This window comes from Capra hircus, chromosome 19 (genome assembly GCF_001704415.2).
Source record: "Capra hircus breed San Clemente chromosome 19, ASM170441v1, whole genome shotgun sequence".
Classification (NCBI taxonomy): Eukaryota; Metazoa; Chordata; class Mammalia; order Artiodactyla; family Bovidae; genus Capra; species Capra hircus.
This window is the reverse complement of record NC_030826.1, coordinates 20298918-20315118: the sequence shown is the minus strand read 5'-3', so window position 1 is coordinate 20315118 and position 16201 is coordinate 20298918. Positions and strand designations below refer to the sequence as shown.

Sequence of the window (16201 nt, the reverse complement as noted above, 5' to 3'; positions counted from 1 at the left end):
CCTGCCCAGTGGCAACCCCTGGGGACCACAAACTGTCCCCACCAAGCAGAATGTCACAGCGTCTCCGGGGGACTCCTGGGTGCCCAGAAGTGGGCTGAGCCAGGGCCCCAGCTCTGAGCAGAGCGGAGCTGTGGTTGCTTGAGTGCTTAACCTTTTGAGTGCCGCAGCTGCCCCCTCTTCCTCCTGTTATTCCGCACGCACACTCTGGGCGTCAGGAGGTCTCCAGCCCTTGAGAGGTTTGCACAAGGAAAACAGCAGGGAGAGTGGCAGAAAGCAGGCTGGGGTGGAAGCTTCCTGGGCCAGCACTGGTTTTCCGCAGCCCTGGAGAGCTCGGGTGAGGAGTGGATGGTGGCCACAGACCAGAGGAGTCAGGAGGGAAAAGGCTTGGCATGTCTGAGGGATGAGAATTCCTTCCTGGCTGTGGTTTTCATTGGGATGGGCAGGCTCCGGCGCTGACTGCTGAGAAAGCCAGGTCATAGGAGGACCACAGAGGCAGGAAGGCCCAGAGGTAGGCACAAGATTTAATGGTAGGAATGGGTGTTTGGCTTTACTGTGCTGCCTATCTGCTGTGTTTGGTCTGTGAGGGAGTGGGCTTCCCTGGATCCGAGCTTGATTGCTGTCCTGATGTAAGCCCGTATTGCTGGGGTGCCTCCTAGGCCTTTGGAAATCCTGTGCTGGCTTCTCAAAGCTCAGCCTGGAGATGGACAGCAGGTGCTGTCTGTGCTCTGTGGGAGAGAGAAGCCAAACTCTTCGATGCAATTGTTCTATCTGGAGGATAGAACGGGGGCTTCCTGGGGCGGCCTCTTGGAGCTTGTGTTGTCTGTTGAATGAATGGAAGGTCTCCGTGACCAGGCGTGAGGGCACGCCTCTGGGTAGGGTGGGCAGGGACACAGGGCCTGCTGCTAATGTCTTCCTGTATTTGTGTGACTGTAGCCAGAGGGCAGCTCAAAGGGCAGCAGTGGCCCATCTAAGAGTCCTCAGCCTTCCACCAGCCCTGTGCCCTCCGAGCCTCCCCAGAGAGCCAAGAGCCCCGCGTCCACCCCAGCCATGAACGGCCCGGCGGCTACGTCAGCGGATGGCCCCAGCGAGGAGGCCCAGGGCCTGTCCCGGAAGAGGGTGGCAAACGCAGTGAGGAAGGTGGTGAGCAAGGTGCTGCCTGGTGAGGAGCCTGGGAGCGCCAAGGAGCCTCCGGGCAGAGGGGTCCGATCCCCTGAGCACCCGGCTCGAGGCAAAAAAGGAGAAAAGGCAGCCCCTGGCCCCAAGCCGCCACCCCCACCTGCCCCCCCTCCTCCGCCTAAGCCCGAAGCGAAGAAGGAGGCGCCCAAGGATGAGCTCTCTGTGGGCCTGCGGAGCCTGATGTCCCGGGGCCGGGGCAAGGACCACAAGCTGCGGGGCAGGCAGTCTCCTGGGAAGGCGGAGAAGCCCTCCTCCAGCCAGGAGCCAGGCTCCTCGGGGAAACCAGGCTCCCCGGCCCCGCCGGAAGAGCTGGCGGACCCAGGCTCCGCTGGCCCGAACCTCAAGTCGAACCTCACTGGATTGCAGCCGAACAAGTCAGCAGTCCCTGATGCGCAGCAGGAGGTACCCGAGTGTGTCACTAACCGCCCGGTCCCCTCACTGTCCTCGACGGAGGGCTGGCAGTCAGCTTCCCCAGGCTCTTTTGCACAAGCCCCGCATGACTGCAAAGAAGCTGGGCCCGGGCCACGTGCCGATGGCAGGGCTGCATGGCTTTCCTTTATCGAATGCCAGAACCCAAGGGCCCTGTTGACTGCATGGAGCTGCTCTTTTCTCACTCTTGCGTGGGAGGCGGGGCCTGGCCCTGAGCCCCACACCGTGTCAGCAGGAGGCGCCACAGCCCAAGCTGCCCGTCAGAGTCTTAGCAGATACTGCGAGGGTGGAAAGAATTTCTGAGGTCAGGTGGCCTGTGCTCACACCTTGCCGCCAGCCCCTCACTCCTGCGGGCCCTCAGCATCTCGGAGCCTTCCGCTGTCGCATGGGGTTCATATCGGTCTACCGTCTCTCCTCTGAAGCCCTTGGGGCCACAAGTATTTTGGAAATGAGTGATTTTTGTATTTGGGAGTGTCTAACGGTGTACATAATGAGCAGCAACCCGTGACCAAGCACATTCTTTCCACGAGAAAATGATGACCCAGCTCAGTGGTAAAGAACCCACCTGCCAGGGCAGGAGATGCAGGTTCGATCCCTTAGTCGGGAAGAGCCCCTGGAGAAGGAAATGGCAACCCACTCCAATATGCTGGCCTGGGAAATCCCATGGACAGAGGAGCCTGGCAGGCCACAGTCCACGGGGGTCGCAGAGAGTCGGCCACGACTGAGCACACAGTCGTGCTGTTAACAGTGCTGTTGATGCCATCCCTGCCGTCACGGTTTCCTCAGGCCTGGGCAGCTGTCCCCTGCTGTCCCCTCTGGCAGCAGGACTCTTGAGGAACGCTAGGCCTGAGTGGCAAAGGAGCACAGTGGGCCCCCCCTTTGGATCTGGGGTTCCCATCCATCCACAGTGTCCTCTGGGTGGGACAGGAAGCTGAGAGGCACAGTGGAGGGCTGAGGACGATCCATCCAGCCCCTTTCCCTGGAAGGTGATGCCTGCTTGGCTGGTCTTTGGGTTGGGGAGCATTTCTCTTCAAGCTTTGCCATTTTGTGAACCCTTCTGGGGCCTCCTGGGGTTGCATAGGGGAGTGGGGTACGTGCCAAGTTTCACTACTGCTTCTCTGTGCTCCTTCTGGCTGGAAGGGGACAGCTGGGGACGTGGGGGCAGGGTACTTCCTAAAGGCCTGTCCTGTCCGCCAGGCCATAGAGGCCTACCTCTCTGACTGCTACTTGCTAGGATTCCTAAGGTCCCAGACCCGCCTTGCTCCCCAATCCATTCTTCCTGGGCTTTGAAGAACTGAGAGGGGAGCAGCCGCAGCGCCCCCATCCCGCCTGGCCCACTCTGCCTCAGGGAAGTGACGACCTGGCACACAGGAGTTGGCAGGGGCATTTTGGCTGGATGGGCTGGTCGTGAGTTGAACCGCTAGCCCCTAAGGAGACCCTCCAAGGAGCCAGAGAAGGTCATATGCCTGGTCCTGGGCCGGCTGCCCTCCCTCTGGCTCTCTGGCCCCCTGCCTCTCTCTGGGGTGGAGTTGAGGCTGAGATGGGCCCTGACCTGGAGTTCAGCCATGTGTTTCCTGGGCCTGGGGTGGGGGCCAGAGGATGCATGGGAGAACGGGCCATCTAGGAGCTGAAAGGGTTAAGGTGGTGGAGAGAATTAACCCTAGAGCTCCCAGGCACCTTTTTTTATTCTCTTGGGTGTGTGCTAAGTTGCTTTAGTAATGTCCAACTCTTTGTGACCCCAGGGACTGTAGCCCACCAGGCTCCTCTGTCCATGGGATTCTCCAGGCAAGAATACTGGAGTGGGTTGCCACACCCTCCTCCAGGGGATCTTCCCAACCCAGGCATCAAACCTCTGTCTCCTACGACTCCTGCGTTGCAGGCAGATTCTTCACCTTTGAGACAGCAAGGAAGCCCTTTTATTCTCATTTGATAGCTTAAAAGCTTAAAGTGGTGCTTTGCTTGCCTCACTGACCTTATTCCACTTACCCATGGGGTCCCAGTGGCTTCCTGAGCTAGAAGCTTGGTGTGCTGTGCCCCTAACCTTCCCTGGGGCCAGGACTAATGGTGGTTTGACCTTTAGGCTGGAGCTGCCCCCGAGGTCTGGCTGAGCCCCGCAGAGGAGGCCCACCGGCGGCTCGAGAGGATCTTCACAGCTCCAGTAATGCCGCCTCTCACCTGTGGTTCCGAGTCTCTGGTCTCTTTGCGGGGGCTGCCAGCCAGACTGTGTGTGTCCAACCATGGAAGGGGGTCCCCCTGGTGGCCTGGAGGCCCACACGTGGGCTTCCCATGTGAAGAAATGAGAGAAGGGCAGGGCGGGGGGTCTGAGCACAGTGAGGTCTGTTCCTCCAGGGAACCCATGGGAGGGACCCCTCTTGGCTGGAGATCCGTCCCGCTCCTCTGGCCCCAGTCTCTTGCCCCAGAGAGCCTGTCTCGGTGCCAGGACCTAGTGGGTGTGAGGCAGGGAGCAGTCACTCTCCTTTTTCGATCGAGCCCTGATTCTCCAGACCCAAGTGGGACTCTGAACTCCTTGCCCATTTCTCACAGGCAAGGTCCAAGGCCGGGCGGCCTCCCCTTCGTTTCTAGAAAGGCCCTGGAGTAACCAGACTGAGATGGGGAGGTGGAGGCTGGCCGCAGGCTCTGGACACAGTCTGTGGTCCTTGGGCAGCTGGCAGGTGCACCTGGATGGGTGCAGCCTCTGCATGCCGTGGGGCGGGAGTGTGGCGGGGGTGCCGTGGGGCGGGAGTGCGGCGGGGGTGCCGTGGACTTTGAAGAAGGGATCCTAGACATGGGGCTGCTGGTGGTCTTGTTTGATGAGCTACGCAGAGGTGACAGCTCTGAAAGGCCGCCCTTGGCGTGGGGAGTGGCACCCTCAGGTGGGTGTTTGGAGGCCAGGGACAGCCCATGCTGGCGTCTGGTGGCTACAGGGGAGCTAGGCTGGGCAGTTCCCGGGAGATCGGGCCACAGGCTCCCAGGGACCTCGGGCCCTGCGGTGGTGAGGTGGCCTGGCCTAACAACACAGAAGAGGAGGCTGTTGCAGTGCAGACTAGATGGCCAGCCCAGGAGAGACTGTGGCCAGAGGCAGGGAGGCTGCCACCTGCCACAGGGAACGACTTATCAGAGCATCTGCACTAAGGAGTCTGATGGTGACAAGTGTTTCTTCGCCACCCAGGGCCTCTCCTTACCTGGTCTGGCCTCTCCTTACCTGGGTGCAATGCGCCTGCCCTGGCCAGCCCCCTCACCTCCTGGGGATGCGTCCCTCTTCCCCCCTACTTGGCCCGGGGTGCTTGCTGAAGGGGACACGTGGACAGTCTGCTTGTCTTCACCCCTCTTCTCTCTCTCTCTTTCTCCTTTGCCTGCTGCTGGTAGCTGGACCCTGGGGCCGCCTCTCCTGCCCACAGCCAGGTAGGGCACTCCTGCCCCCCTCAGGAGCCCTCCGGTGACCACCCGCCACCCCCAGCCTGTACCTGGGCTGGCGTCTGTGCTCGGGCCTCGTGCTGGAGTGTAAGGCCTCTTTCCCCTTCTGGCTCCCAGCTGGTATCTGGGGGGACCCCCTGGGGGAGGCGATGCCGGGAGCTGGGCATGGGGCCGCCGCTCTGTGTCCAGCCCCGGAGGAGCGTCTAGGCCTCTGTGGCGCGAGGTTCTCAGCCACTGAAGCCCGAGGGCCTGGCCAGAGTGTCAGTTCCTAGCTGTTTCAGTCCCCGCGGCCTCTGGGTATGTGTCTTCGCTCAGTCGTGTCCGACTCTGTGTGACCCTGTGGATTGTAGCCCTCCAAGCTCCTCTGTCCATGGGATTCTCCAGGCAAGAATACTGGAGTGGGTTGCCAGGCCTTCCTCCGGGGCATCTTCCCGACCCAGGGATCAAACCCGAGTCTCCTGTGGCTCCAGCTCTGGGTGGAGAAAGCTTTCCTGAATCTCTACCCGGCGCCCCCAACCACCTCCGCCCTCCTGGCCTCCGCCCCCACCCCCCACCGCAGGCCTCTGGAGCCTGAAAAAGCACCTCCTCTGTCTCCCCCTGCTGGCCATTGTGGGAACCTCTCTTCGGGTTAGCTTTAAAGGAGTTAGTTGAGTTAGAGCCCCTTATCCTTTGATGTCATTAGTCACCAAACATCTGACTCCTACAACGTGCCCATTCAAGACAAAGGTTTCCCCTATCTCATGATTTCTCTTTAAGTAATTTTGTTTTATAAAGCCAATCTTTTTCAAATATAAATATCTAGCCTTTTTAAAAGATGTCTTATTTAAACGGTGGCAGCCCCATGAAGGTGATCCTCCTGTTTGAGGGGTAATTTCACCTGTCCACAATGTGCAGAGTCTAGAGACCACTGTGTTAGCCATCCTTCTGACTCTAGAGCCCAGGAGGGATGAAGCGAGGGAGAGGGAGTGATCTGAAGCTGGAATCCACCCTGGGAGTAGGACACAGATCTTTTTCTTTCAGCTCCAAGAGATGTAATAGAGAACATACTTATTGTTATTATTTGTTCTTGTCCTTTCTGATCCCTCACCTAGAGGATCAGTGTTACAGAGCAGTGTCTATACGTTGGCCCCAGGCCTTGTGAGGATGGGGGACTCTAAGGGACTAATAATACCTCTGAGCTGGGGACCCCCAGAGAGCTGGGAGTTAGGGCTAGTTTGAGGACTGCTCATGCCCTGGATGGGGGTGACCATTTCCCCACGAGGCCACTGGATGAATCCTGCTGCCCTTTCACCCACAAGACAAAAGGACCCTGATGGGCCGTGAGGGCTGAGCCCCTCTCCCATTTGCCCAGCTCCCCCAGGCACCATTTCTGCCCAGCTCAAGTCATCTTAGGGGGTGCCAGGTTTGGCAGCCCCACATTATGACAGTGCCCGTGAATGCTTCTTTCTGACTGGTGACCACCTGGGCCTCCAGGCGCTCCCCACCCCTTTATACCCATGTCCATGCCCATTCGTGTGGAATGCATGTTTCTTCCTGCATTTGACAGAGCAGTGCTGCCCCGCCCCCGCCTCATGTCCCCGGCCACGCCGCTTCATGCCCTTGTATGGCCTCAGCACGTCCATATGGTTCTGGGCCCCTTCCAGGGAGGTGTGGAGGGGGCACAGTAGGCTGGCATGTGCATCTGAACACAGCCCCTGCCAGGAGAGCATCCTCTGGAGGGAAGGCCAGGGACGAGGCTAGGGCTCCAGACCTTCCCATCAGTTTGCACTGAGTCCCCAGGGGGACATTCTCAGATTTGAGGACATGCCTTTTCCCCGCTTGGTGAAGAAGGGACTGTCAGGTGGATGATGGAGAAGCTGGGCCTGTGAGGTCACAGCAGCTGCAGCCCAGGGTGAGGGCTGGGGCTGCAGAATACGGACAGTCCAGGCTTCGCGGGGAGGGGACAGGAGGGCGGCTGGTGATTTGCTCTCCTTGGATCTGCTGTCTCCTGGGCACATCCACCATGTGTCCCTGTCTTTCTTCTCTGACATCTCTGATGTCTCTCGTCCCCCTTGCCCAGTGGCTCATCCGGAAGCCCCTCCTGTCACGCATCTCCCCTCCCGCTGTCCCTGCATGCTTTCCAGAACAGGCTCCGACTCTCTGTCCTTCCCCTCCCTCCGGCAGGTGAAGACAGAAGAGCAGATCGCAGCCGAGGAAGCCTGGTATGAGACAGAGAAGGTGTGGCTTGTCCATAAGGATGGCTTCTCGCTGGGTGAGTCTGGGGAGGCCCAGGGGGCAGGTGCCTGGGCCCCTCTGGTTTCAGGACTAGGCGGCTGGTGGGCCTCTGGGTCTGGCCAGGGCTGGGTGGTGCATGGGGAGAAGGCGGGGCCGTGAAAGCCCCAGAGAGGACTGCTGTGGCTTCCCAGGCTCATGTCTGTCTGTCTGTCTGTCTGTCTCTGCTCTGCAGCCACTCAGCTCAAATCCAAGGAGCTCAGCCTGCCCGAGGGGAAGGTGCGAGTGAAGCTCGACCACGATGGGGCCGTCCTGGACGTGGATGAGGATGACGTGGAGAAGGTTTGTGGGAGGCTGATGGAGGGCACCAGAGGGGGGCCCTGCCGGGCTGGGCAGGCTGTCTGCTGGCATGGCCAACCAGATCTGCTTCTTCTTCGGTGCCCACCTGTCTGTCCCATCCCGCAGGCCAATGCTCCCTCCTGCGACCGTCTGGAGGATCTGGCCTCGTTGGTGTACCTCAACGAGTCTAGCGTCCTGCACACTCTGCGCCAGCGCTACGGTGCCAGCCTGCTGCACACATATGCCGGCCCCAGCCTGCTGGTCCTCAGTCCCCGAGGGGCCCCGGCCGTGTACTCGGAGAAGGTGCGGCCCCACAGACCCACCACCCTCTACCTCCCCGCGTCGCCCACCTTCCCCAGCCCTGCCTCTTCCACTTGGCATCCCACAGGGCTCTTGTCCACACTCACAGTGACCTTGGGGACAGGAGTCAATTCAAGGGATGGGGACAGAAGCCGCACCACCACCACCACCTCGCATAGAGGCCAGGACTTGACTAGTATCTGCACTTCCATGTATGACCTTAGCCTCCGAACTTTCTGGCTCCTCTGGAGTGAAAAGCCCAGAAAGGTGTGGGTCTCGGGGGTGAGGGCTGTCCACATGGGGCCAGCTAAGAGCGCCCACCCCTTCTTTCCACCCCTCTCACACCCCAGGTGATGCACATGTTCAAGGGGTGTCGGCGGGAGGACATGGCCCCGCACATCTACGCAGTAGCCCAGACCGCCTACAGGGCGATGCTTATGAGCCGTCAGGACCAGTCCATCATCCTCCTGGGCAGCAGTGGCAGTGGCAAGACCACCAGCTGCCAGCATCTGGTGCAATATTTGGCCACCATCGCAGGCACCAGCGGGAACAAGGTGTTCTCTGGTGAGGCAGAGGCAACCGGGGAAACAGAATGGACTGGAGGGGGCGGGGTAGGACCGGAGAGGCGGTGGAGCTGGATAGGGGGCGGGGCTGGAGAGGGGGTGGAGCTGGATGGGGGGCGGGGCTGGAGAGGGGCGGGGCTGGAGAGGGGGTGGGGATGGAGGCCCTGCCAAGACACCAGCTCTTTTACCCCCCCGGGCCTCTCTGTGTCCTCAAAACCCTTCTGTCCCCAGCAGTTCTGGTGTGAGTAACTGAGCCTTTGGGTACTAGGGGAGCAGCTACGGGCTGGGCCTCCGATTCTGCCTGGGCCTCTGGAGCCTGTGGCTGGGGGCGAGCAGCGCCTGGCCCTCCTGACAGCCCCGGGGCCTGTTTTCTGCAGTGGACAAGTGGCAGGCTCTGTCCACCCTCCTGGAGGCCTTTGGGAATAGCCCCACCGTCATGAACGGCAACGCCACCCGCTTCTCCCAGATCCTCTCCCTGGACTTTGACCAGGCTGGCCAGGTGGCCTCCGCCTCTGTTCAGGTGAGGGGCATGCAGGGTGGTAAGAGACTGGCTGCCTGGTTTCCATGCCTAGAAAGCAGACTCTCTCCTGCGCCTCGTTTTCCTGAGATTCTGCCCCAACGAAGTGGACCCCAGCCCCAGCAGGGCTGTCCTGCTTTGCCCAGAGCCTCCACATTCTGCCCACCCGCTGTGCCTCCTGCCCTGGGTGGGGCATGGCTTGGCTTCCTGCCTATCCTGGGGTGGCCCACACCTTAGTTGCTCAGGGCCTTCTCTCAGCCTGATTGACCCATGCAGGACTGGCCTGTCAGTAAAGTAAGGCCCACCCTCTGAGGCTGGTTCCCTTCCGTGCTTATGAAATAGCTCATCCCGAGTGCCTGGTTCCCCTGGCCGCTGGGTTGGGTGGCAGGGCATGTGATCTTCCCCAGCTCTGGGGTCTGCCCCACACTTGCCTGTGAGGTGATCTGGCCTCTGGTTGAGCTCCTTGAGAATAAGATGCAGCTGCTCGTTGCCACGGGCCTGGTTGGGGAAGCCTGACCTGGGCCTGCCCTCCAGCCCACACACCCTCTATGCTCTGCTGCAGACCATGCTTCTGGAAAAGCTGCGTGTGGCCCGACGTCCAGCCGGTGAGGCCACATTCAACATCTTCTACTACCTGCTGGCCTGTGGGGATGGCACCCTCAGGTGAGTGGGACAGAGGGCACCGGGAGGATGCTCTGGGCTCCCACCCACTGACAGCTCCTGGGCTTTGCCCCCGATTGTATCCCATGCCAGTTGTTTATTTCATGGCTGCTATGTGTTAGGCTCTGAGCTAGGCCCTGGAGGTGATGAGCTGAATGAGCCATAGGCCTTGCCCAGCAGGAGCTCCCTGGCCTTGGACCCTCGGCCCCTGGCTATAGGTGAGGGGCACCATTGACACTTCAGCATTCCCAGGGCCTGGCTAGGATCTCTGCTCCCCGTGACACCAGATCTGGAGAGGAAAGCACCCCAGCGTGCAGGTGGTCAGGGACTTGCCTGCAGTCCCATGGCTAGTGTGGGGCTGAGCTGGTGTTAGAGCCCACACAGGGGCCAAAGCCTAAGCCTTTTTTCCATTGCCCTCCACGCTGGCCCCCTTGCCTTGATGCTGGGTCCTCTGCCAGGCTCTTCCCTTTAGACCTTCAGGCTTGCTGTCTGTTCACTGAAAAAAGGATAAATGATAAGGCTGAGCAAGCAGCCCAGGGTGCTAGCCTCGCATCTGGGCCAGTTAGGAAAGGTGCCTGACTGGAGGGCATGGTGGAGAGACAGAACTGAGTCTGGAGGCAGAGTCTCTGCTTCCACCCTGGTGGGGAGATGGACTTGGTGTGGGGACCCAGCCCTGCGCTGACGCCTCGTGTGTACCCCTAGGACAGAGCTCCACTTGAACCACTTGGCAGAGAACAATGTGTTTGGGATTGTGCCGCTGGCCAAGGTGAGGGGCCTATGGCGAGGGTCGGGGGGGTGCGGTGTTTGGCAGCCCGGGGCCTTGGAGTAGGAGAAGCTTCGGGTGGCCTGGAGTACCCCAGGGGAATAGCAAGAACCCAGCTCAGGCTGCGTGGCAGTACCCCAGCCTGGGCTGCCCTGAGGGCCTGGCAGCATGAGGATGGCTGAAGGGACACCCCATCTGAGATCCTCTGCCCATGTACCCATCCGACCCTGCAGCCTGAGGAGAAGCAGAAGGCGGCTCAGCAGTTCAGTAAGCTCCAGTCGGCCATGAAGGTGCTGGGCGTCTCCCCGGACGAACAGAAAGCCTGCTGGCTCATCCTGGCTGCCATCTACCACCTGGGGGCTGCAGGCGCCACCAAAGGTAACCCACCGTGGAGCCCAGCCGGCTGGCTGATCACCCGGGAGAGCGGGTGGGCACCCGGCCTGCCCCCAGTTCATCTTCGCCCTGCACATACTTGCCTGTTATCAGACGCCTCTTTCTGGCTTGTCCCTTTTCCAGTCCCTCTCATCAGAACAGAAGCCTCTAAACACCCAGAGGAGTGTCTCTGCCTGTGATGGCCAGAGGCCTGAGGTGACAGTGGCCGGAAGTGCTGTGAACAGCAGGGGGCTTGGGAGTTTGGAGGCCCGGGGGAAAGACTAGGGCACGAACTCAGAGTAGCCTGCCCACCCCCCAGAATAACTCTCCTTCTGTTCCCTTCCTGACAGAGGCCCCCGAGGAGCAAGCGGGTAACTGACCTTGACCCCGACCAGGGGTGTAGGGGCCACTGTGCCCTGTCTTGGTGCTTGCCCTGGGCTCTCTCTGGGGGCTGGGCTTTTTCTATCAGAGCAGAGGGCACTGGCCTGGGAGAAGCCCCAGGTTTGAGGGTAGAGAGGGTGCCGGTGGGCAGCGGGACTTCTCAGAGCCCCAGGAACAGCTGCTTCTACGTGTTTTGTGTACAGATCCTGGAACTTCTCAGGATGCCCTCCCTGGGGCATAGATGGGGAAGTGTGTTTTGCTTCCTGGGGCTTCCCAAGGCCAGTTTCCCCTCAATCTTCCCTAGTCTTCACTGGTTTGGTATTTAAGTGCCTCTTCCTCTTGCATGTCAGGGTGGAGACCACTAGGGGGCAGCAGGCGCTATGGTTATTAAGGGCCTCTTCCTCTTGCATGTCAGGGTGGCGGCCACTAGGGGGCAGCAGGCGCCGTGGTATCGAATGGACTGCAGCTTCAGCATTAGTGCTAGTGCTTGGGGTCTCACGAATGGCTGGAGCTTGGTTGTGGCTTGGTCTGCCTTCCTCCGAGATGATATGGATGGGCCGGCGCCCTGAGCGCCCCTTCACCCCTTTCTCCTCCGGTGTAGAGAAAGGGCTGCTGCTTCTGAATGGCACCTGGGGCACTGGCTTCATTTCCCTCTGGGATATGAAGGGCCCCAGGCTGTCAGCAGGAGTGAGGAAGCACTGATGGGTGGGAGGGAGGGTGGACGCAGGAAAGAGCAGGCACTGTAAGGTAGGTACCTTATGATCCCAGCAGGTGGCATCCCTGGCAAAGAGGAAGCCGGCTCAGAGTTAAAGCTGTCTCCACACTTGTGGATGGGCGGGTGGATGGTCGTATGGTTGTGTGTTGAGGACGTTCTTTCCCTCTGAGGAGGTGACAGCCCAGGTTTCCTGTAGCCCTACTCAGTGCTGACTGCATGTGGAGAGCTCTGAGTGCGTCAGCACATGGACCTTGTTGAGTAGCGTCTGTTAGCTCTTCAGAGTTTCCAGGATTTGCTAGGGGTGTGTGTGTGTATGTGCACGTGTGTGTATGTGTGGTAGAAAGTATTTGTGGGTCTCTTTCTGTGTGTGTCACTGTGATTATATCCATACAAATACTATGAGGCTGTGAATGTGTGCACATGTGTGTGTGTGTGTTTGTGTTTCTGAGTTTCTGAATGGGGGCTGTGTTCTCTGTCTGGCTCATCTTCACAAACCCCCACCCCCCACAGGCCCTTCCCTGGGCCTGGCAGGCTCAGCTGATGACTGTTTGCTAACACGCTGTTTTTCTTTGCATGCTGCATGCTGGGTCCTTTGCCTTACAGAAGCTGCCGAAGGTAAAACCTTGTTTCTTGTTAGCGTTCCCTAATTGCCGCGATTAGACACGTGTTGGCTGAGGCGCGTCGTCCCAGTCCCCTGCGGCTCTTTCTTGCCTCCCCACTGTTGGGCCACAATGGATATTTGAGATCTCCCCTGGTGAATGCCTGGGGCGAAGGGGAAGGGTCCTAGTGTGTCCACGGAGTGGGGGGGCGGGTGCTAGTACTCTTCTGATACCCCCACCACCACCAGGCACAGGCTGGTCTTGTGCTTTTCCCAGGTAGGCCGGCTCATCTTCTGTCCTTCCCCACCACTGGCACCTGGAGCCAAGTCCTCTAAAGGGGCTTTCCCAGCTGTTGGGGAGCCCTCTGGTGGCTGCAGCATGGAGTTACCTCCTCTTTTTGGATCTGCTCATTCTCTCCAAGGGGCTTCCATGGTGGCTCAGACAGTAAAGAATCTGCCAGCAATGCAGGAGGCTGGGGTTCAATCCCTAGGTGGGGAAGATCCCCCTGGAGAAGGAAATGGCAACCCACTCCAGTTTTCTTGCCTGGAGACTTCTACGGACAGAGGAGCCTGGAGGGGAGGGAGTCCATGGGGTCACAAAGAGTCGGAAACGCCACCCCTAAGAGACACAGGCAGCACTGGCAGCTGCTGGTTGTCCCTGTTATGCCTGAAGCCCTTGCTGATGTCGTCAGGGCTGAGTTTCTTCCTTCTAGAGGGTGCCTGTTCCCTATCGCTACGGGCGAGGGAGCCGAAGGCTACAGTGGTCATCAAGCAGCCTGAGGAAGGAGACCCAAGATGCTAGATTCTTTTTTCTACTTCACAGCTGGACGCAGGCAGTTTGCTCGCCACGAGTGGGCCCAAAAGGCTGCGTACCTGCTGGGCTGCAGCCTGGAAGAGCTCTCCTCAGCCATCTTCAAGCACCACCACCAGGGTGGCACCCTGCAGCGCTCCACCTCCTTCCGCCAGGGCCCCGAGGAGAACAGCCTGGGTGACGGCACAGGTACCTGAGTCCCGTGTGGTCGGAGGCCGCTTCCAGGGTGCACTGCCATCTCCGGGTGGGCAGACTGTTGGGCGAACAGATGCTCCGTGCTGCCTGGGCCTGGGTGGGGTGGGTAGGGAGCATGCCCAGGTATGGAGTCCCAGGGAGCAGGAGATAGAGCTGACTTTCTTGCCCACAGGCCCCAAACTGAGTGCGCTGGAATGCTTGGAGGGCATGGCATCTGGCCTCTACAGCGAGCTCTTCACACTTCTCATCTCCCTGGTGAACAGGTGGGTGCCAGGCACTCTCGGCTTCCTGGCCTGACAGAAGTAGGGTTGATGCCTTTTGTCTGTGGGGTCGCTGAGGCAGAGCCAGCCTCCACCAGCAGCTGAGTTCTCCCCTCGGGTCCTGGGCTCCTGGGCAGGGATGGGGATCGGGCTTAGGGCAGGGTGGGCTGCCTGGCTGCCAGGGCACCACCCTGGGGGGCTCTGACCCGGCTCTCCCTGGGCAGGGCTCTCAAGTCCAGCCAGCACTCGCTCTGCTCCGTGATGATTGTGGACACCCCAGGCTTCCAGAACCCTGAGCAGGGTGGGTCGGCCCGTGGGGCCTCCTTTGAGGAGCTGTGCCACAACTATGCCCAGGACCGGCTACAGAGGCTCTTCCATGAGCGGACCTTCATTCAGGAGTTGGAAAGATACAAGGAGGTAGCACTTGACCTTGCCCCTGCCGTCTGGCGCCCCCCAGGCTCACCTGGCCCTGGCACACTCGGGGGTCGGGGGGCATCTGTGGGTGCAGCGGATTCCCCGCCGGCTGCTCCCTGCCCAGCTCTTCACTCTGACGCTTCTGTCCCCTGTGCTGTCTGAGCAGGAGGCATTTCCTGCCGAGGCTGCATCCTTTCTTGGTGGAGTTTGCTCTCCAAGAAGCCAAAGATGCTTGCAGCGTCCCTCCCTGGGGGCCCCTCTCTGCCCGCCTTCAAGGCCACCTGCCTTGGCCCATCTCCGGGCAGTTCCTGCCTCCACGTGTGTCTGGCCTGGCCTCCCCTGTCTTCTGATGTGTGAGGATGATGACTAATTATTAAGCCCTCCCCACCGCCTCCATAAAAGGGTATCCCAGATGGGATCTGAGAATCCTACCTCACGTGGAGCTGAGTTGAATGAGCTGGGGAGTTTGGGGGGGGGGGAGTGATATTTATCTTGGATGAGAGAAGATTCAGGAGGAAAATGATAGTTGTTCTTCAAGTGTTTCAAGGATGAGTATGTGAAATCGAGAGTGGGCCAACTCCAGGTGGCCAGATCAGCAGGTGTGAGTAACAGGAATGTGTATGAGACTTAATCTCACTGTGAAGGAGGTGAGGAGAAGTTAACTGCCCAGAGACACGGTGCGGGGCCTTGAGAGGTGGTGAGCATCCGTCAGGCAGGCTGCTGGAGCGTGCCTCCCGCTCTGATGGGACGTTGGACTCGCTCACCCCAGTGTCTCCCACCTGGCCTGCTCGTAGGGCCACACATGGCCCCGTGCTCACTATCACCCCACCTTCCTTTCTAGGAGAACATCGAGCTGGCGTTTGACGACTTGGAGCCGGCCACAGATGACTCTGTGGCCGCCGTGGACCAGGCCTCCCATCAGTCCCTGGTAGGAATTCCAGGGAGGGCCTGGGCTGGCCTTTATCACCCTTCCCATTCTTCTCCCTTGGCAGAGTCCTCCCCTTGTGAGCTGCTGCCTGCCAGTCGGAGGGGGCACTGTGGGCAGGTGGGGGATGGGGGCGTGCAGCAGTCAGGCCCGGATACCAAGCACTTTGCAGTTGTGTGCCTGCCCTCAGCTGTCAGCCGGTCTGGCCAGGGAAGGGACAGTGTGGCCTTTGGCCCTGGTGCCGTAGGGAGCTTCTCCCCTGGGTGTCTGAGCTCAGGCCCTGTCCCAGCTGTGCTTCAGGTATGTCTGTCAGGAGCCCTTGTACCACTTCCTCGCGGGTGAGGGCCTGGCTGGACCCAGAGGACACAGTCATCCCCTCCCCTTGTCCCCGAGTACAGGAACAAGCAGGGCAAGGAGGTGGCATTCTGGCTGAATACGGATACAGTATGCAGATATAAAACCAAGAGGCTGTGTGGGTGTGAGCCCTCGCCCCTCATTCTGGGGATGGGCCTTGTCACCCACTGGGCAAGCATCTTGGGCACCTTGCTGCCTGGGGGACTCGCTGGCCTGATGGGCACTTGGCATTTGGCAGTCGTCTTCAGTTAGGGAAGCTTCATAAGGTGCTTGATTGAAGAACTGGCAGTTTTGCCAGGTTGCTGATCTCCGTCCTCTGCTTGGATCCCACCTCCTTTCCCCCCTCTCTGTGGGAAGGCTCTGACCCAGGGGTAGTGCCCCGAGAGAACAAGTATTCATCCCCCTGGGAGAAGTGCTTAACGTGCCCAAGTCCCCCACCTCCCCGGGGAAGTTGGCTTTTCTTCCTGATACCTGGGCCCCCACCAAGGCCTCCCTCTAGAGTCTTTGCCCTTCCCAGGAGGTGGGCCAGTTGGCCCAGGGGACTTACATGCAGCAGTGGTCAGGTGGTGTGTTTGGATAGCGCTTGGCGGTCCCTTCCTTCCTCTGACCTCCCTCGCCTGATGGGCCTTGGCATCAGCAGCTGCACCTCCAGGCAAAGGAGCCCCTTGGTGCCCCACCCGCCACTTGTCCCTCCAGTGGCTGCCTGCTCATTCCTGCCACACAGCTCCAGCTACTCTGTTGCCCACCTTCTGCTTCCTCCTAGTCAGCACAGATCTCCTTGGGCAGCTGGGGTCAAAGAGGGCA

The 16201-nt window shown here is 60.0% G+C and overlaps 1 protein-coding gene across 10 annotated transcripts in view; it reads left to right on the top strand.

Annotated features, from left to right (window-relative positions):
- MYO18A (myosin XVIIIA) overlaps positions 1–16201 on the top strand; it is a 101425-nt gene that overhangs the window by 48014 nt on the left and 37210 nt on the right. For 3 of the 10 annotated variants that reach the window (XM_018064338.1, XM_018064342.1, XM_018064341.1), the window contains exons 3-15: positions 7183–7270; positions 7466–7572; positions 7696–7872; positions 8220–8433; positions 8810–8952; positions 9512–9612; positions 10312–10375; positions 10606–10750; positions 12444–12455; positions 13262–13438; positions 13617–13707; positions 13929–14121; positions 14960–15046. In XM_018064338.1, coding sequence (XP_017919827.1) covers positions 7183–7270; positions 7466–7572; positions 7696–7872; positions 8220–8433; positions 8810–8952; positions 9512–9612; positions 10312–10375; positions 10606–10750; positions 12444–12455; positions 13262–13438; positions 13617–13707; positions 13929–14121; positions 14960–15046 — 1599 coding nt within the window. Of the gene's footprint in view, positions 1–933; positions 1579–3685; positions 3764–4971; positions 5008–7182; positions 7271–7465; positions 7573–7695; positions 7873–8219; positions 8434–8809; positions 8953–9511; positions 9613–10311; positions 10376–10605; positions 10751–11094; positions 11116–12443; positions 12456–13261; positions 13439–13616; positions 13708–13928; positions 14122–14959; positions 15047–16201 lie in introns of all 10 variants that reach the window. The other 7 variants (XM_018064335.1, XM_018064334.1, XM_018064337.1 and 4 more) reach the window with 4 other exon arrangements.